Below are 20,413 nucleotides of genomic sequence, written 5' to 3' on the forward strand. Positions count from 1 at the left end.
ATAACCTTTTTGATCTAAGGCATAACCAATGAATGCATTTCTCTGCCTTTGGATCCAACTTGGTTCTTGTTTCATGGGAAACATGCATAAATGCAATACACCCAAACACTTTTAAGTGACACACTTGATTTTATGCATATAAACTTCTGTTCATGATGCATCATACCATGAACAAGTGCTGTAGTGGGGGCTCATATTCATAATGTAAACAATAGTTGTTGCTACTTTGGCAGTGGTCTCTAGGGGAGGAACCCCTATCATGAAACCTCAAACCAAAAGTTTGTACCTCAAGCTGATGAGAGGGAAGAGAATGGGGCTTACCACAATAGAATTTGGAGGATGAACTCTTCAAAAATGCTAGGATCAAGGATGGAAGGCTGTTGGGGTGAACCCCCTCCATCAGAGGTCAAGATATTTTATGTGGAAGGTTTGTATGGGTGTTGTATCTTGTATTCCTGCAAGCAAGCAGGACTTCATTCAAATTCACGAGTCCTTTATGCGAATCAAATAGTCCCTTTTGTATCCTACCTAGTCCCTTTTTTGAAAATGAGATTTGTTTAATGGATGTTAGGATTTTACAAAAGCCATGAGGCTCTCTCAAATAAATATAGCAAAGAAGTGAATGCAAGACCTTTAAGACTTACCAACTAATAAAATACATTATAATATAATAAGGAAGAAAAAAAATTACTATAAAAACAACGGTGTTCGTTTGTATTGTTTTGAAAACTCTGAGCTTGCAAGGAAACCCTAGCGCGCGAAGGATGGCTATGGCGAGCTAGGGTTTCATCTCTCATACGGTGCCACGGTGTCAAGGAGGGCTAGGGCATCGTGTTTCTAGAGCAGAAGTTGAAGAGAGACAGAGAGAGATGGGAAAGAAGAAGAAGAAGGCCCCCCCCAAAGTGTGGTGTTTCTACTGCGAGAGGGAGTTTGATGATGAGAAGATCCTCATCCAGCACCAAAAAGCCAAGCACTTCAAGTGCCATGTCTGCCACAAGAAGCTCTCCACCGCAGGTGGCCTGGTCATCCATGTCCTGCAAGTGCACAAGCAGACCATCACCAAGTAAGACTTTTTCTGACCTCTGAGTTCTTGTTTACCCGTCATCTTATGCATTTGCTTGCTGCTTTCTTCGATTATTCTTGGATTTTATGGCCTGTACAGTATACGATGCACGCTGTTACTGTGGGGCATTCTTTGGAGCACATTGCAGACCCAGGGACGCCTCAAAACTTAAAACTTACAAGAAAACGTCAATTAGTAGGAGATATAGAGAGGGGCTAGGAATACCCAGTTTGTTTTTAGGGTAAGATCTGTGTTTGATGAACTATATGTCTGGAAATTATAATTGATAACGTAGGGTTAGGTTCCTCTGGTGGTGAGCTATGTGTGTAGCTGGTGTAAACCAAAAGAATTAATTTTATGTACCCTTTCACGACATTGCATTCTTTGGAAGCCCTTTAAGGCTTGAAAACTTTGTAAAATTTACCTGTAATCATTTATGGGAGGAGGTAGGTCTCTTATTAAGAGGGGCTAGGGTATGTTGTTTACCCAACATAAGGAAAGGTCTTGATCAGGTCTGCTGATTTCAAACCCTAGCTACAGCAATAGGAAGATTAAATTAATTTTTAACTCAGCAGAGGGACTTATTCGAGCTCTTCCACCCCACCATAGTGTATCCCTCTTTTCTTGCACAAGAAGCCTCAATTGGTATTTCCTCAAATTAAGGCTTCTTGATATGCAAGGCCTCACACACCTCCTTGCCCAACACTTGCCATGTGGTCAATAATTGCAAGGCTTAATCCTCTTTTTGGGCCTTTCATTATCATGTTCACCTAATGCCTTAGGCGTTCTCTAAGTCTTTCCACTTCACATAGGCTAGGTTAACCTCTCTAGACTCCCACGTATGCACCCTTCCCTATCAATACAGGACATGTAACATTTCCTTCTTGTGAGAAGTGTTTACGACCTTAGAAACAATATTAGGGGATCTGTTCATTAAATTGCTTATTTTCTCCCAAGTCAAGCTTTCTTTTGGCCTATCCTTCCACTTAACTAGACATTCTAAGTACTTAGTATGTTGTCCTCACATGAAGATTTTTTTTAGGCCCATGTTGAAGACTTCAGCCATTTCTTCGAATTGATCCGTATTAAAAGATTTGGCTATTTCTTCGAATTGATCCGTGAGTAGTTGCACCTACTTGAAACAGTGGATGTACTTTACATCCTTCTAGTAGTTTTATTTCATTAGCAACTTGATCTATCTTTCTCAGTATCGTGGTATTTGCTTGTTTGAAAGGTTTCAGAAGTTTCAATTACTTTTAAAAAGACTTTACCATCTTCAGTATACTCTTACCTTTCTTTGGTGTAGATTCACATAACTTTGCTCTATCTTGAGTTTTTTTAATGCCATCTTGAGCTAGTTTGACCATTTGATTCATGTCTTTAGGAAAGTCTTTGAGACATTGTACCTTTTCATTGTCTAATCCAATTGCTATTGGAGCTCTAAGCTAAAATCCATAGATCATCATAAATGGACTAAAGATTCTTGCTGAATCTTTTGCATTCTTATAGTCAAACTTTAAAATTTGTATTTTCTCTTTTAAATTATTGTGCCTTTCTATTAACATAGGCACATGTATGAAGCATATCCTCAATGATATGATTGATCCTCTTGGTTTGTCCTTTTATATGTGAATGTTCAATCGTGCTCATTTGTAGCTTTGAGTCCAACCTTTGAACGATAGCCCCTCTATAGTGACTGTCAAATTTACTATAGCAGTGACCAGTCACTAACAATACTGGCTAGTAGCGCATAAAGTCTAAATAGACTCTTCACGAATAGTCGAGCTATCTGAGGAGTCTTTACATCTTTTTTGGTTGAAATGAAATTAGCCATTGTTGTCAATCGATCAACAACGACCCATTTGCATCTTAGGTTCTATAATTAAATCCATGGAGTTACTCTTCAGTTTGCTACTTGGGATCTCCAATGGATTAAGCTAAGAATATCTTATGACATTTTGTCATCGTCACTCAACATTTGTGGCTCTCATAATCTTGGACGTTCTTGTTTATGCCTGACGAGAAAATTTGCTCTCTTCAAGAGAGCACAAGTCTTCTGTATTCGAGAGTGTCCAGCGCTAAGATTATCACGACACTCATAAAGAAGTTGGTACCTGAGGTCATGATCCCTTGGTATGCATACTCTAGCTTGAAGAGGAGATACCCATTCTTAGTGGTGTACTTCTTCCATTGAGTTCTTCCTCGGCACCTTCTTGTGGTGTCTCCTTATTTGCACCAATCCTTGATGCGACCTCATTTCCTTTGTGAAAAGCTTCTTTATTAGCATTCATCTTCAATGCAAGCTAGTAGGATTGACATCCTTCTTCGATGCTTCTCCTACGAGGCTCCCTCATTTTAATGGCTTTCCAAATCCGAAGAGTAGACAGCATCATACTCACATCTACCCTCAATAGACTCATAAGAACTTATTATTAAATTGAGTAAAAACCAATCTATTTACCATTGTTGGGAGTTTTCTAAGGGGGTTGGCTACCACATTGAACTTCCCTTTTTGGTTCATTTTTGTAACATCAGCAAAGATTTTGATTACGTTTACTGATCCCAAACACTAATTATAGCATGATTAACAATTAATTAACACAATTAGGGATAACCCTAAATTCAGCAGGGCCTTTTTCACCTCACCATATTGTAGCCTTCATTCCTTTCATGACACTTTCCAAGAAGCCTTGGTTGGTGTTACTGCAAATTAAGGCTTCTTCCCATGCTAGGCCACACACCCCTTTGCCCAGCACTTCCATGTTTCCAATCATTGCTCTAAGGCTTAAATTACCTTTTTGGTCTTTTATAATAATTATTCAATGAATGCCTTTAAGTGTTCTTTAAGCTTTCCTTTTCACATTGGCCACCTTAACCCTTTAGACTCCCAATTACGCACTGGTCCCTAGGAGAATCCCTTTGATACATGACATGTAACAGTTGACTTCAAGGGTATATTGTTGATTTAGGGTTAGAATAATCTGGAGGTTAGGTTGATTAGTGATGACCTAGTTTAAAGCTTTTATGAAATCAAAGTTCTATTTTCATGACCTATTGCAAGCCAAATTTTACATGAAAGGTGACCTTGAGGTTTTATTTAATAATGTAGGGTAAGAGTGCCACCTAGATTCTATGGAAGACCTAGGGTTAGGTTTTAAGGTAACAGTTATTTGATGAGCTAAGGCTAGGGTGAAAGTTGGTCAGTTGGGGAGAAGAAAAGGAAACAAACTGCCTTGCAAGTTGTCTGTCCATGATCATGACATTATGACATTAGAAGGATTGCACACAAAGGCTGCTAGTTAGTATATTTTGATGCTTGATAGTCTCAATTTCTGCTCATCAGTGTTCTTACAGATCATTAACTTCTTTCAAATAATTTCCAGGGTCCCTAATGCCAAACCTGAAAGAGAGTCTACAGAGTTGGAAATCTTTGGTATGGAAGGCATTCCTCCAGAAGTTCTAGCTGCCCATGAGGGAGATCAAGGTAGAGGTTGGATGATGAGGATTTCCTTGCAAAGACTCGTCACATATTTTTTGTGGAATGTTGAAGAACAATAGCTTTGTTAATACTTGGATGTTTTGCAGATGATGAGAAGCCTGCCAAAGCCGCAAAGGTTGAGATTCCTTCCTTTAGTGTCAGTGTTGGGGCGCTGATGGGCTCTTCAGTTGGGCCTCCCCAGCCAATGTATCCAGCAGTGGTCCCTATGTAAGTTTCCTACATTCCGTCCGTTTCATGTTCGAAGATTTTATTGGTCAATGTGGGGGGCTTCTTGCTAATGCCAGCAGTTAACCTGGCTTTCTTTTCAGTGCATATTTCTGTATTAGGCAGGACTCATTAACCTTCTCCTTACTCCTAGGCACAAATATGAGCATGGTTATCATGCATGCAGTCTGGAGTTAGCAGTCTGAAGAATGTTTTTCAGTTCTGTGAAATTCGCTTATAATTCTTCAACTAATTGTAATGTTGTGTGATGTGACGGAATGCAGGTATGGGCCCCCTCAGTCAGGTGTACCTCGCCCTCCAGTATGGCCCCCGCAGCCACCTGCATCACAAGCCTGGCCTGCAGGCTATGCGCTTCCAAGACCAGCTATTGTCACTCCTGAAAGGGCACCTGTGCCAATGCCACAGCCTCTCTTTCCAATTCAAGGTGCCAATATGCCTTCAGCTATGCCAGCTTTTCCTCAACCTCCACCACAGCCACTTTTTCCAATACGTTCTGCTGTACCCCAAGTCTCTGCACCCATTCCTCCCCCTCAACATGCATTTCCTTCGACTGGACCTCCTGGTGCACCCCCAGGTGTTCATTCACCCTTTGTTGGGAATGCGTTGCAGCCTAGCACCTCCTGGAATATGAGGGCTCCTAGTGAGACTGGACCAGGGGAAGGATCTGCGTTGACACAGGGTCTCTCCTCATCGTCATCAAATCCTCAAGCAATTGCAGGTATGGCAAACTTGTCGTTAATGGATTTTTCACTTGTTTGCTGTCATGCTCAAGGAAAGAGAAAGTCGTATTTGTTGTCACTTGTTTCATAATTCCTTGTGAACAGCCTGACAACCAGAGATCATATAATGCATCAAGGTGGCAAGTAGGATTTTGCAAAACCAAAGTACACAAGCATTCAAGCTGTGAGATTTTTTGTATTACAAAAGAAAAGAGAGAGCTTACTGTATAAAGAAATAGCTTACAGTAGTGTCTTCAACTGTACACATTACATTTTTGGATTTTGTCATGATGCCTTCTTTGAATAGCGTTTTGTACATATTTGCTAATTTGAGAGTAATTTGCAAATGGATTTAATCAATACCGACCAAGACATACCCGTCTTTTCATGGGTTACGTAGCTGTAACTCTTAAGTGAGGGTTTTTGAGAATCTATAAAGAGGACAGTACAAAAATATGGCTGTTTTGCCAAGGATCTTTGCTTCTGAGTATTGCTAGGAGAACTGGATGCCTGGGGTTTTTCGATTCCAGTTGTGGAGCAATCTTTTAAGACCTGGCTAATCCTTGTAGATCATCAGCATGTGATTCTGATGCATTCTCAAAGTAGGCAGGATATGCTAGTTATTATGATTTCCCCTAAGCAGCATATTTCTGCATTGTTCAAGAGTTCCACCGGATGTACATAATTTGTGCTCCAAGTTAGTCAAGTCTAGCACTAACCTCGATTGACAGGCAGTTGAGAGTCAGTGCTAGGTGACCTTAACATGCATGCATGCAAGAAGGACGGGTCATAACAGCCATGATTGGGACAGCAGGCACGTGTGTGAGTAGGTTGTGTTGGCTGCAAAGAGGGACATGCACAGCAGCCCACACAAGCTAGGCATGCATAGCAACATCAACATGCCTACCTATGCCATGCTCAGTCAATAATTTTCAAGTTTGAGGTTTGTGCATCCGTGTCTCCTTTTCTCCTAGAAGTATCAATAGGGATGCATGTAATTGGAAAAGCATTAGTAGTAGAAAATTTTGCATGAATAATTGTTTGGCTTGTCCTAATTTTCTTAAGAATCTGTTAAGCATTGCTTTGTCATGTGCATCAAATAGGTGTGTGCGACATGGTCATGGATCTCCGTGTCAGTAGGCTTAGGGGCAAGTTTAGGGCCAGGATTGGAATTGATCAGGTGCTTAGGAAGCTACTGAGAAGAACCAAGGCCAGGTGTCCAAGTGTGGAGCCAGTTGGCGGCTAGTTGAAAGTACCTTTACAGGGATGTGTGCTGTCCACCAACCCTAGACTGGCCGACCAGCAGATATGCACCTATTCAACGATGGGCCATGGTCAGTCGCAGGCATTTATTGCAGAATTGCAGAGCCAGAATCCAGAATCAAGGAGTAGCAGCCCCATGTGCACTTCTCAGTCACACAAGTCTGGGGACAGCAGTAACACCTTTTTTGTTTATGTATTGCCTTCTGTTCATGTATTGTAGCTTGATGCTAGCATGGAAGGAGTCCAGATCTGAGTTTTGAGCTATGCAATCATTGTATATGGTCATCTTTTGCAATATACAGTAGATTAGGTGAACACTTCTCTAGTAGATGCGTATTTTGCAGGATTATGTCTCTAATCATTGTTCAATTAATTACTGCATATTCAGCATACTTCCGCACTACTTGTGTATTTATTCTTTGCAGGAATATACCTAGAAGATTAGGTGGATTTCTCTTCTTTATTTGTATTCAGATTGTGCTTTTTGCCTTCTCAGCCTTATAATCAGCGTTTATTAGGGCATGATTAGTATCCTTCCACAGAACTCATGTAACATTTGTATCAGAGTGCTAGCTCAGCCTATAGCAAGTCCTTGTGTAGGGTGCATTCTAATTTCTGAGGCTTCATGCACTAAGTTTGTGTTAGTGTTTTTGCACGCATCCAATGGTGTTGGTTTGTACATTCAGCAAAAGTCTTTGCATGGGTCAATGTAGTAGGTCTTAGAGTCTAGATGTGGGTAGCTAGCCAACAGATTTGTGTTTTTTCTGACAAGGCACATCTACATTTTTCTTTATGGCCAGCATGGAGGCTTTTAGACTTTACAAACAGATCATTGTGTATCAAATCCGTTTGCTATGGATATGCAAAACACAAGGAACGGGTTGGATGCCTAGGTTAGAAAGGGGTTGTGAACAGTGAGTTGGCAAAGATTCACTGACCCAAGAAATGTTGTTGGCCAAGGCAGACCGAGTTGACAAAGGCACATGAGTCCAACTGGGGGTTAGAAGGGTTAGAACTTATAGGAGGGCGTTATCCCCTTTTTGGAAGAGCTTCTTGAATGGAGGAAGTTCCAGAGGATGCTATCTTAGGAGAGGAAGAGCTTCAGGCACCAGGAGTTGTTCACAGTTTGGATGACACCGAAGCCCAATAAAGCCTAGAGTTGGTGGCACACCCATTGTCTCAGAGTTACCCCAACCCAATTGCCAACTACATTCTAGTGAAGAAGAGAGCTGGTTTTGAGATGGATACTATTATGTACCTGGTCACTAATCTAGGGATTAAGGATCTAATCCAGTGAGGCTAGGGGGCCCTAGGATTAGGGATTAGCAGGCAGATACTTGGCTAGGGTTCTTGGATTGATAAAACAAGCTTAATGGCCTTTTTATAGCAAGTTAACTATTTATGGCGTAGTTATCACTATATAAGTGAGAGCTTGGATTACTATGAGATATAGTTGTGTGGATGCTTTGCTTAGACCACGAGAGCAGACATGCTAATGCCATGCACATCGCGAGTACGTAGGTTGGCTTGTCGATGAAGGCCTATGGGCAGGCTTCTAATGGTATGGGACATTGGAGTTAGACACGGGCCTATGGGGCTGTGCCCGAAGCCCTAGCCTTGGCTCGGGGGAGATGGGTGGATGCTGGTCACGGTTGGGAGGTGAGCTAGCCTGCTATCTTGATTCTCATGATTTGGTTTAGGACTAACCTCAGCTATGTGTAAGGCAGATTTTGGGAAGGACTTCACAAACACCATGCCAATGGTTCCCTTCTTTGGAAGGGTTGTTTTTGAAGCAAAAGTGCTGAGCCTAGACGGAGCTATATGGTCAGTCAAGTACCCTAGTTTTGTAGTTGTGATAGGCAATTTGTTTTGAGTTGTAGCCCTAGGTTATATTGACCATGTGATGATAAGCATGTTATGCTTTGTGCCATCATTACTGATCACTCCAAGTTCTGACAGGAAAGTGCAGCAAAGGGGAGTGTATGACCTAGGTGAAGGTGGAGCAAAGGTGATTCATGTTTCCTTGTGCTCCAAGTGAAGCAGGAGGGGATGTTATGTGTATCACGTAGGTGACTGCTGTGTGGACATGGATAGGGGCTGGATTGAAAGAGATTAGACACCCAAGAAACCACCTAGATGAGCCAGAACTAGGCTTCCCATAGTGGAGAGCGAGCTGGCTGTTGGTTAGAAGTACATTTACAGGGATGTGTGTTGCACCAACCTGATGTTGGTTGACCAACGAATATGCATCTATTTAAGGATGGACTAGGTTTAGTCTCAAGCAGTCTGTGCCATATTAAATGTGGTCACGTGATTGCAATCAAAGCAAAAAGCAACTGCAACATGGAAGCCTGTTCAAGGACTTGCTTCCTTACATTGCTACTCTCTTTACAGTCCCCTTCTTCACCTTCTTCAATTTAATTTTTTTCTTAATCTCATATCATGTTGGAAATAGCGGTGCTACAACATGAAGATGCTACTATTATAGGTGTATCCTGCAAGCAGCTCCTTGGATGTAGGAGTGGGCTAGGTATCCCTATTCAGCTAGCTTTGTGCATGATTGTGGTGAGAAGTGGATACCTGACTCACGCCAGGCTACCATACGAGGCGACACCAAATCTGGCTCCGATACTGCACCAACCTTCCTCAAGCCATTTTAGAAATGGCTAAATTGCATGCACGGACCAAATAGTTTTATAACAAGACCAAGATATTATATACCTGTAATATGTTCAATGCTGCACCCTGGTGGCAATAGTATGAGGCAACACATAGTAGAAGGGTGGTGCACTAAATATGTAGGGTGCTTTGTGAAAAGAGTGGAAAAACGCCATCTGCCACTATAGTACCAGTTGCGAAGTGGAAAAACAAGTAGGCCATCTACAACCAATTATGACGGTTGGATCAACAAGAAGGTGAGTCAATTTAATAACATTTCAACAAAGTTTAGCTATAGGAGGCAAAACCAAGCCCCTTCACTCGAGGCTTCCTATGTAAGCTTAGTTGTTATTGCAAATGGTTCCAAAGCTTCATACATTTGATGGGTTGCGCCAACTGAGTAGCCACTCGATGTCATGATTGAAAAGCTAGTTGAAGTCAAGCAACTAGCTTGGACTTTGATGAAGAAGTGTAACTAATGATGATTAATGCTAAGATAGAGATTAGCGCCAAAAATCACGTGGGCAATGATGATAGAGAAGTAGAGAGAAGAAGGGAGAGACTCTTACCTAGCCTACTTTTGCTGTATATTACCAAATGAATGTATACAATGGTGTAAATTCAAATCTGACACTAGATTTGGGATTCTTGACTAGTGTACGCCAATGCTACAATGCAGAACACTAACTATACTTGCTTCGACATGATCACAGAGAAGTAGAGAGAAGAAGACTCTTTACCTAACCTGCTCCTAGTGTATATTACCAAAACGAAGATATATAATGTTGTAAATTTTGAGCTTACGCTAGATTCGGAATTCTTGACTAGTGTGCATTAATGCCAACAATGCAACTTGCTTCTACTTGCTGCTCCAAAGCTGTACAGGGCTGAAACTTGCCGTGTCGGGAGTGCTTATTGCTGATCCATGTATGGGCTTGCCTTTCTCATGCTTGAATGAATGAAGAATGACCCTATACCTCCTTCTAACAGGGATTTTGATTGCAAGTCGTATGCTGGTTGGCTAGCCCTTTTCAAGTCGTAAAATATCATCTATAAGGTCACCAAACATGTTTATTTTACTCCCGAATATGTCCCAACCATGGGTGCATGTCTTCACTTGAGGGCATAGTTGCAATCATACTCGTATGATTAATTGCTTATCCAAACGTTTGTAGACGTCTGAAAAGAATGCGTATCATACTCACATATGTAATGTGCATGAATATTTGGTTTTTGAAGCATCTAAAAGAAATATGTTTAATAGGGTTTACCAACACAATGAAGAATTATGAAGTAGAAAGCATTGAAGTATTCTCTTTGCCTTCAATGTTTATGTTAGACCATCACATCAACAAATCACATGGTCACGCCTATTGGTCAATCCTGGCCTTTGTCTATTGCATGTCTGGCTGCAGCTTGCTACAAGTGACTGATCAATCTTCCACTACCCAAAAAACCAGTGTTTTAACTCGGATGTGGATTTGTGATTGTCTAAAACATGTTCAGAGAAAATGGATTCAAAGGCATTAGAGTGAAGCACGCATGATATCACAAGTATGATTGGTGGGCTATGTGATTGCAACTATGCCTGGGGGTGTCTATTGGGGTATCAAGCTGCCCCAAATGGTCCCAATTTTACCTCTAAATTTACCTTAAGGTGGCTGCAAGTAAGATATATGTCCATGTGGCACCGGATTGAGGTGCACAAACAACATTCTCATCAGTGTGATGCATCTCTTTGACTCAAGTCATCATTGCTGTTGTTCAACATTCTTACGCAACGATGCTCTACGTGATGACCTTTAGAAGGATCGACCTCTTGTTTATATTGTTCTAGGCGAATTCATCTACACTGGAACCAAGTCCATGCATGTGACCAGGAGAAAGTGTTACGTATGTTTACAAGTGTGAATGGTTCATCAGAGAATATGGTTCAGTCCACCAATGTGGTATAGCCATTCATAATAGATGATTAGCCAAGAAGGGTCCCCACTCCAAATGATGTATGCTCTCAACAAACTAGAGGAAGACAATGAGGAGACTCAGAAAGATGCTTTGAGCGCTTAGTTTGCAGATATCCTTTGGGATCAAGGATTGTTTGAGATTGCCCAAAGCCAAAACATTAATTTCTGGCGCAAGTTGTGCTAGATGTCAGGAACAGGAATTGGATAAGTAATAGATTGGGTTCATTTACTCTTGTTGATTCTTCCTTTGCTGCACCAATTCTCTTTGTTAAGAAAGATTGTTATGCAAATTGCGTGTATATTATTTTGCTCATCAACAAGTTGGCTGCAGAGAGTAAGTTTTCCACTTTGTACATCTTTGTGCTCTATGACACAGTAAAGTTCTTTCTCAAAACAATCGAAGTGTGGATATCATCAAATTTACTTTGAAAATGGTTAGAATGGGTGTTATATGAGTTCAGAGTTATACCTCTTGGTCTGTCTAATGCGTAAGCATTCTTTTCAACAATATGATGATGTGTGTCCAAACTGCTCATTGACAATCATGTCTTTGTCTTTTTGGCTGATATTCTGGTTTCTGGATTCGTAAGCACTGGAACGGTCAAATGTGCTTTGTTTGATAACATCACAAAACTTTTGGTAACTTTTACCCATAGTCTGTAGTCTGTCAGTTAGAGGTATATAGTGACAGCGACTTATGAGTGGATTTCGGAGGCAATGAAGGAAAGAGGCCCTTTGAAGGTTTTTACCAGCATATGTTTTGTCTTCTGCATGTTGATCATAAGAAGCTCGCTTTGCTTGCAAAACTGTTTTGGTCAGCCATTTGGGCTTCCTTTACAGATCGAGTCATGAGAGCCACGACATCAGCATAAAGAAGAAAGGTTAAAGTGAAGCCCAATCTAGCTATCAACACTAGAGAGAGATTGTGTAAAAAGCTGGTGACTGCGTGCAAAGTAGAGATTGAAACAATGTTGGGAAGAAGTGTCCAAACTTTCCTTCTATAATTTTGGTGCCTTGTCCATCACAGAGGTGATTTATGGTTTGAGAGTTGCTCTGCGCATCTGGACCAGGCAGAACCATTTTCATGTATTATTTGATCTCCACTCATGGTGGTGTGGGAGGAACAGCCCAGGTGTGTATTAGATAAATCCTATTTATCTAATAGATTGTTTTGCACAAGTGCAAGCATGGGTTGAAATGACAGTCCGGGCAATATTTGACAATTTTTATGCAGTGAGGCCTGAAGAAGGCAGTAGTTGTTTCTCCAAGATTGTCCAGAGCAGTTGCAGATTTGGGAAAATAAGCAAAAACTTCCAACTCCACTGTTTTAACCAAGCAGGGCATTCTCCCTTATCATACCATTCAGGAATATATGAGTGATCGGGTGAGTGTTGTCCATTTTTGGTAAGGGGACAAAGGCCGGAGTGATAGCAAGGTTTTGTATGATCTAATTTTTCAGTAGATCTTTTTCTTCAACCTTCAGGGGTAGATTATGCTGCAAGAAGAGCATACACAATTTTGAAAATATTTGGGTAGTACTATCGAGCAAAATTATTATATGATGCAGGTCTCAACACATTTTGTTGTGCAAGCTCCAAAGCAAGAGTAGCTATCTTGTTTGTTTTTAGCAGGACAAACGACCAAAAGAATCGAGAACGCAGAAGTAGATTCAAGAAAACATAGGGCATTGGGCAAGACAAAGCACCAGTTTCTTTTTGAGATAAAAAGTTGCATTTACAACGTATCCTCATTCATTTCAAAAATGCAACTAATGGCCTAGCTGTGAGCTCTCAAATAAGGTAGTAGGTACATCAGCTTCAAAGAAATAAGTACGGGGCATCATGGAACCTTGCTGACATCAACTGGTTGTGCCTGTAGTTATGTGCCTTATTGGAGTTGTAAGCCTTTCCTACTTCCCTTGCCATACAAATTGTTGCCTTCTAGAGTTGATTTAGACTGTTTCCTGCAGCCTGCCCAGTATAGGCGATAATTTAAGTTCCTTCATAGAAGAGCTTGTATCAGGAAGAGCACACAAAAATAAACAAGATTATAATATCTGAAGTCACCAATGGGCTTTAGCAGAGGATAGCCAGGAGTATCCACAATGGTGCACAAACTGTAACGGTTCAACATTTCTGCCTACCCAAATGCGGGATACTCAAGGTTTCACATATACATGTGCCTACTTTTGTATCTTTGGTGGACTCATAGGCTTAGAACCTTAATAAAGGTGGAAGGGCATGCATGAAGCTAGTGTATGGTGTTCCAACCCACCATCAGCGTGTACCTACTTATGCATCTTTGGTGCACTTAGAACCTTAATAAAGGTGAAAGGGCATGAAGCTAGTTAGTGGTGTTCCAACCCACCATCAGCAGCTGTGGCTGCATGTTTGTAAGATTGTGCTTCCTAGTTATTTGTATGGTGTTAATCCTTTGATTTTATCCCTGAAGCAAAGAGGTTTGAGATTTTGCTTGAAAAACATTGATATAGAAGTCTGCATTTACTCTTTCTTGACATGTATTCTAGAATATGTTGTTAAAGCTGTTTTTTTTTTCAGAAGGGGCTTCTAAGCTTGAAGTTGGAATCCTTTATCTTATCTGCTTTGTGTGAGGAAATAGGTGTTGCCGCTGCACCTGCTTTCTCTGGACAACATATGTACGCTGCAGCACCAAACACTGGAGCACCGTGCATTGGCCCACCTCCTGTTATCTCAAACAGGGCACCTGGACAGACAACAGCAAATGAAGTTTACCTGGTTTGGGATGATGAAGCCATGTCTATGGTGAGAGCCATTTTGCAGCCTGATCACTGTTTTTAAATGTATGATATCCTTGTTAGACCAGACGAGTTTGACTTTCTTTGTTGCAATTTCAGGAGGAACGCAGGCTTTCACTTCCACGGTATCAGGTTCACGATGAAGCATTCCAGGTAAGGCTCTAGTCCAGTAGTTAGGCTAGTTCTATTGGGGCCAGAGGCAGATTCAAGTTCTACAAGCTCGTAAAAATACTCCTTTTCGTGATATACCATACTTTAGAATCAAATCAGGTTTAAAAGGGCGTGAAGACCTTGGGCTAGAGGGACCTTCTCTGTAGGTTGAATGCAGTAGGCTGTGTCAAGCAGAAAGCTCAGAGAAGGGAAATTAATGGGTTTCTTGTAGATAAGATAAACAACCATTGCGATGCTAGTAAGTGAATTGATATTGCTAGCTTAGTGAATGGCTCCAGTAGATAAGATAAACAACCATTGCGATGGACCTTCTCTGTAGGTTGAATGCAGTAGGCTGTGTCAAGCAGAAAGCTCAGAGAAGGGAAATTAATGGGTTTCTTGTAGATAAGAGAAACAACCATTGCGATGCTAGTAAGTGAATTGATATTGCTAGCTTAGTGAATGGCTCCAGTAGGGTTACACTCAGTGGCGGAGTCTGGAGTCTGTAGCCTCATATGTTTGTGCTGCCTAAGTGTGTGGGATTACTCCTTATAATCTTCCAGCTATTGGAGGTCTTTTTAATTCCTTCTTTGGCTCACCAAGTGAAGCTAGTTGGGAGGCCTGCGTACTCCAGTGTTTCGTGCTAACCTTGCTTATGTAATTGCACTGGGAGTGGCTCTTGATACAGGTCAGGAATCTCATTGAGTTTCCGAAGTTGGCTTCTTTGGCTTCTTTTATGACCACATCACTGGTGGTCTGTGTTTTTGATATGTTTGCTTCTATCACTGACGAGCTTTTTCTGGTCCAGATGAACTCTGTTGATGCAGCAATTGACAAAAGGATATTGGAAAGCAGGCTGGCTAGTCGCATGTCATTTGGTGTAGTGTAGGTTTTCTTTGACCCATTTTTTCACAAGTGCAGACTGGAGAGTAGTAATCTCTTCACTAGTGAAGATTGGAAAGGTGATATCCTTGTAACTCAAGACTGGATGATTCTTCATAAGTGAGGACTGGGGATGCAGGTGGTGACTTTCAGCTCAAGGATGCAACAGAAGCTTATTTGATTATTGTAACTTCTGCCAAGGTGCTTTGTGTTTGAATGTTTCTGGAAACGTATTATTGTCATTGAGGATGTCTTATGGTTTTGTGCTGGTTGTGCATTGATCACACCAAGCATCCACTGATGCATGATCTCTACTGCTGTGGATATACACGTCCAAGTTACAATACTGCTTCAAATGATTTTCAACATTTCTGAATCATATCTTGCATAACTTCTGGATGCATTATCTCTCAAGTAATAAGGGTAAAGGGCCCAGAAGTAATTCAAATCTAGATCCTCTCCTTAAACCTGAAGGCCACATTGCCACATTTTTGATGTGTTGTGGCGTCTCCATGCCTCAGCGAAAATAAGTTACTGAAAGTTTTTTTTTTTTTTTGGGTGCTTTTGCTGACTTGCCATGGCTGCATTTTGAAATAGCATTTTACAATTCCCCACTAGAGAATAAGTATGAAGGAAAGTGGACTTCAGAATGAGGTGAAAAAACAAGAATTGAGATAGTGTTGGCTCTCCTACATATCATGCAAGAGCCACACTGGGGGTCTGTCTGTGGGCAGCAAACACTGCAGCTCACCACTGTCCAGGTCCCTTTCAAAGTCTTTTGAGACCATCATTAACCATCCAAACCACCCACCCACCCAACTATCCCCCCTCTACCCCCCAAAAAAAAGACACGCTCACAGCTTACTTTTCACATGCACCTGCCGCCATGCTTGTGCATGTCACACATCCAAACATCTCTTCAAGTTGTAACAGGTTAGAGCAAAAGCTCTGGAAGGCCAGACTCAGAGAGTACAAAGCAAAACAGGGATGAACAGAGGATGGGGAAGCTAGTGTTACTAAAAAGGTGAGTTGAATTGTCTTCACATGGAGGCTGACTAATCTGGGTCAGGTGCTCTTATGTGTCCTGTTGTGTGCTTTCCAGGCTCTCTCTCTCTCTCTCTCTCTCTCTCACACACACACCTACACACTGGTGTCGCATCTCTGTTTCTACCTACTACTAAGAGCCCACTGTTCTTGGAGCCTGCACACACGCGTGTATGTGCACATCCAGAAACCTGTGTCTTTCAATGATGGCAGTATGCAATGGCAGCATCTCTGCTTCTACATACTACCAGGAGCCCACTGTTGTGTGGGGCCGTGGCATCCTCTAATATGTCCTGTTCTGTGGTATTTACGCTTAGTCTCTCTCTCTCTCTCTCTCTCTCGGTGATTGTGACTAAGTTGTTCTGACCACGAGAGGACGCCACACCATCCGTGGATGACATAACCACAGGTCTTTTCTTTTGTATCATCTCGGGATTACATTGACACTATTGTATCACTTTTTGGTCTCATAGACCCATTGGGCCTTTTGAAGGCGTTTAAAAGAACTTTCTTTCTTTCTTTCTCTCATTCATAGATCCATTGTCTTTTGAAGATGATAGTATCTTTCTCTCTGCCATGAACAAGCCTTAGACTAAGTTCTTGCTTTGAACAAGCCACAAGAGCACAAAGAATTTACCTCCCATGCATTCTTCCTTTGTCTCCTTAAAATGCATTCATCCATACCAATGCAATCTGTGTATCTTTCATGATTACTTGGGTATCAGACTTCGTGATTTCATGGTGCCTGTCTTTCATGATTTAACGAGGGGGAGAGAGGTTAATCAAAGTAGTATTGATGTTTTCACAAATGAAAATTACCTCATACAGAAGAGAATGGATTTTTACAAAGGAAAAAAGTGGTTTGACCAACGTGATTTTATAATTCACTGAAATGATGGTCCATATGGTGGGCACTGAAGGGATGCTTTTCAATGGGGGATAGGGGACTTTTCTCAATTCTCAAGGAAAAGGTTAAGAAAAGGGTTTGCAGGTGCAGAATGATGTACTGGCGGGGGAAGGCCTTTGTTAATTGTCAAGATACAAGATCGATGCAGGAGCCTTCTGGCAGTGGTTGCCAATCTTAAATCCTCTAATGGGTGCCATCCTCTATTTTGTTTTTGGGCTCAAGAACTCAAGATGCATTGCCTCCTGATGTTAGAAAACTCTGGTTCAAGTCATGGTTGCTTGTCAGCCACCTTCCGCCGCAGTACGCTTGACGTTTAGAATGCAGTTGCGAATGAAACAAGCGCATTTTGGTAGAGCTTGTTCCATTCGCAACTGCATTCTAAACGTCCAAATGACATCAGATAACGGGCAACCATCTCATGTTGGGCTTTCACTCCTTCGTAAAACCAACAGAGTGTTTTCGGCTCTATCCAGTTAACAGTGAAAAAGGGTTTCTTTATTTTTAACCGTTGAAATGAAAGGAAATCAACTAAGGATTTTCATATGAATTTTGTATACCCATTGATTTAATGTGTTTCTTTATTTTGATTGTTTGAAAAAGGAGGTTTTTTTTGGTGGAGCACTGGTGTAGATTATGGCGGTGCCTTCGAAGCATGCTTGAGTTTTGAGGGAGGGAGGGGGTTATGGTTGTCATGTAAAATTTAGATGGTGGGTTCTAGCTTAAATATGGTGGGTGTCTGTAAAGAGATAAGTTAGCCTATTGAAATAGTATAGGAAGCTACACAAAAGCGTGCATTCATTGCAAAGGCAACCCAATTAACTCTCTCCTCTTTTCCAATTAACTCTCTAAAGAGAAGACCCTAGCCTTGAAACACAATTGAGTAATATATTTTGCCCTTCTAGAGATGTGAAACACAATTGACCAATATACTTGACCTTAGCTTAAATGTTTCTTGATGATAAGCACTTCTCTTAGGAACTCTACTATTAGGATGAAAGAGCACTAGCGGTACACTTCATAGGGTGTACTTATAATCAAGGCTCTTAAACTTTGTATGAATTTGATGTCATCGGATGGGTAGCTGCTCAATATATTAATCATAGCTCTCTCTTAGCATCACACTGTGTTTTAGGAGATTAGCAGATTTTAATAACTCCAAAAAGGAGAGATTGGAAAAATTATATTTAGTAAGATTTCTGCTAACATAAACCAAGGATCTGTCTTGAACGCTCAGACTACATCCAAAGGTAACTTAAACAGACAATTAGCCAGAATTTACCAACAGGCATGACAATAGAATAGAGGAGATCAGTAATATTTATCTCTCATTCAGTAAGTACAGGATTCTTACTAAGGTTTTGACATTATACAAGGCCCACAACAGAATTGTACCTCTTAGAAAACCTTGGAAGAGAAGGACTTAATGATAAAAGAGGGTATTTGATTATACATAGAAAAATGCTCCAAGACAGGGCTATGTAAGAAATGACTGCAACAGCAGGATTTAATCAAAACTCTGGGAGATCAGACCTTGCTTGGTGGATAGCCAGAGGGGGGGGGGGGGGGGGGGGGGGGGGGGAGGGGCAGGGTAGGGAACACCATGGGCGGGGGGGTAATCAATGGGAGGGTAACCTTGTGGAGGCTGAGGGTATTGGAAAGGGTACTTGGTGGTGGTGGTGGTGTTGGGGTAGAAGGAAGCATTGGGCTGCTCCATGCGACGCCTGCGTTGTATGAGCAAGCACAACAACACGATGGTCCCAATTACCAGCAAGAGGAAGGGTATGGATATCCACACCCCACGATAGTATATCATCACTACTGATTCAGCAAACCCAACAAAAAAATTGAACACAAATTTTTTCCCCAAGGACAGCAAACTACTTATAATGCTCTCTCTCTCCCTCCCTTTAATGCTTTTTTTTATTTTTTAAAATTTATTTTTAGCGAACGCTTAGAGAACACGCTCCTACACATGACACGCCGTATCCACGTGGATGTTTCCTTGCAAACCCGCCCACTATATTGAGCATCCTTTTCATACTACCACGTCGCTATGCCACGCCCACCATTTTGACCCCTCGTCTTGCTCTCTCTTGTGCCCCACCTCCTCTAGTGCACCCTAGTGCTATATGGAGGAAGGGGAGTGTGTGTGTGTGGCGCTTATTTGCACCCCACTATCCTCAAAATTTTGTAGGTATATTCACTACAAAATGAATATTCATTAATGAATATACTTATATTACACCCCCTTTCTCTCTCTCCTCCCTACAGGTGGCCCCCCCTCCCTCCCCCCTCTCTCTCTCTCCCCAACAATGATCCCTCTTCTTCGGCTAGCCTTTGCCCATCCGCTCCGCCACCACTCCTCTACCACCTTCGCCCACCTCTCTTTTTTCCTCTCTCAGAGGCTTGAAAGCTTGTAGTAGGTTGTGCCTTGAAAGGTCACTCTCTCACCACCAGCTCTCTTCCTCATCTAGCCTTCTGCGGACCCACCTGCACTCCCTAGATCTTCTAGCCTTCTACAGTACTATCCTACTTCGTCCCCTCCTTGAATCAACCTTTTGAAGAAAGGAGGCAAGCACATAGGCACACTGAGAGAGAGAGAGAGAGAGAGAGAGAGAGAGAGAGAGATCCTCTTCCTGGCATGTGCATGCCTGCTTGTCCCCTCCTCTTGTGATGTGTGATATAGAAGGGGGGAAAGTGAGCAATCGAAATTGTTGAGATTTTAAGCTCAACAACTCAAAGCAAAAACATGGCGGCAGGATGATCAATTAATTAATGCCAAAAATGAATTAATGTCGCCTATAACCCCTCCTCACCATCTGCCCCCCACAAAAAGCTTTATCATGTGTGTGTGTATGAGAGAGAGAGAGAGAGAGAGAGAGAGAGAGAGAGAGAGAGAGAGAGAGAGCACCACTTGTTCCACCTTCTAAATGTAGTGTAGAGGATTTGCATATATTTATTACTAAAGAAACGAGCCTCTTTAAACCTTTCAAAATGAATTTTCATCTTGATTTGAAATGGTCAAAGTTTGGTCATGTGTATTACTATACGACCCTCAATCAAGGAAGATTGTGGTCAGCTACGACGTGGTGTTCATGGAACAGTTCCATTAGGTGGAGGAGGAGACTCCATTCACTTTATCCATCAATGAAGATGTAGACCAATAGACACAGCCCCACTAGATACAGTAACATAGGCTCTCGCTTATGGCAAAGGGAAGGTCCACACCCGTTTGACAATAAAAGTTGATTAGCAACCGCAAA

General features: G+C 41.7%; 1 protein-coding gene across 3 annotated transcripts; it reads left to right on the forward strand.

The window, feature by feature from the left end:
* Positions 1-715: 715 nt before the first annotated feature.
* Positions 716-15,603, forward strand: LOC147622232 (protein SUPPRESSOR OF FRI 4-like). Of its 3 annotated transcripts, none has more exons than XR_015269674.1 (7): positions 718-1,063; positions 4,447-4,547; positions 4,649-4,769; positions 5,051-5,505; positions 14,011-14,174; positions 14,267-14,615; positions 14,697-15,603. XR_015269674.1 is itself a non-coding variant. In XM_086823338.1 (7 exons), exons 1-7 carry the CDS (start codon positions 870-872, stop codon positions 15,204-15,206), a joined length of 1,170 nt encoding a protein of 389 aa, XP_086679464.1. In that variant the 5' UTR covers positions 718-869; the 3' UTR covers positions 15,207-15,603. The 3 variants fall into 3 exon arrangements, 2 of the variants coding, with proteins under 2 accessions (XP_086679465.1, XP_086679464.1); XM_086823338.1 differs by having other exon boundaries at positions 14,267-14,320; positions 15,126-15,603; XM_086823339.1 differs by lacking the exons at positions 14,011-14,174; positions 14,267-14,615; positions 14,697-15,603 and adding an exon at positions 6,610-13,459 and having other exon boundaries at positions 716-1,063.
* Positions 15,604-20,413: the final 4,810 nt, after the last annotated feature.

Source organism: Cibotium barometz, chromosome 29, assembly GCF_041138505.1.
Source record: "Cibotium barometz isolate CiBa-2024 chromosome 29, ASM4113850v1, whole genome shotgun sequence".
NCBI classification, from domain to species: domain Eukaryota; kingdom Viridiplantae; phylum Streptophyta; class Polypodiopsida; order Cyatheales; family Cibotiaceae; genus Cibotium; species Cibotium barometz.

What these genes read in the sequence shown, in the direction of transcription:
- LOC147622232 (XM_086823338.1), top strand. Translation starts at nt 870, where the DNA reads ATGGGAAAGAAGAAGAAGAAGGCCCCCCCCAAAGTGTGGTGTTTCTAC. An exon ending in TGCCCATGAGGGAGATCAAG is followed by an intron (nt 4,548 to 4,648) that starts GTAGAGGTTGGA and finishes GATGTTTTGCAG; the next exon opens with ATGATGAGAAGCCTGCCAAA. An exon ending in ATGATGAAGCCATGTCTATG is followed by an intron (nt 14,175 to 14,266) that starts GTGAGAGCCATT and finishes TTGCAATTTCAG; the next exon opens with GAGGAACGCAGGCTTTCACT.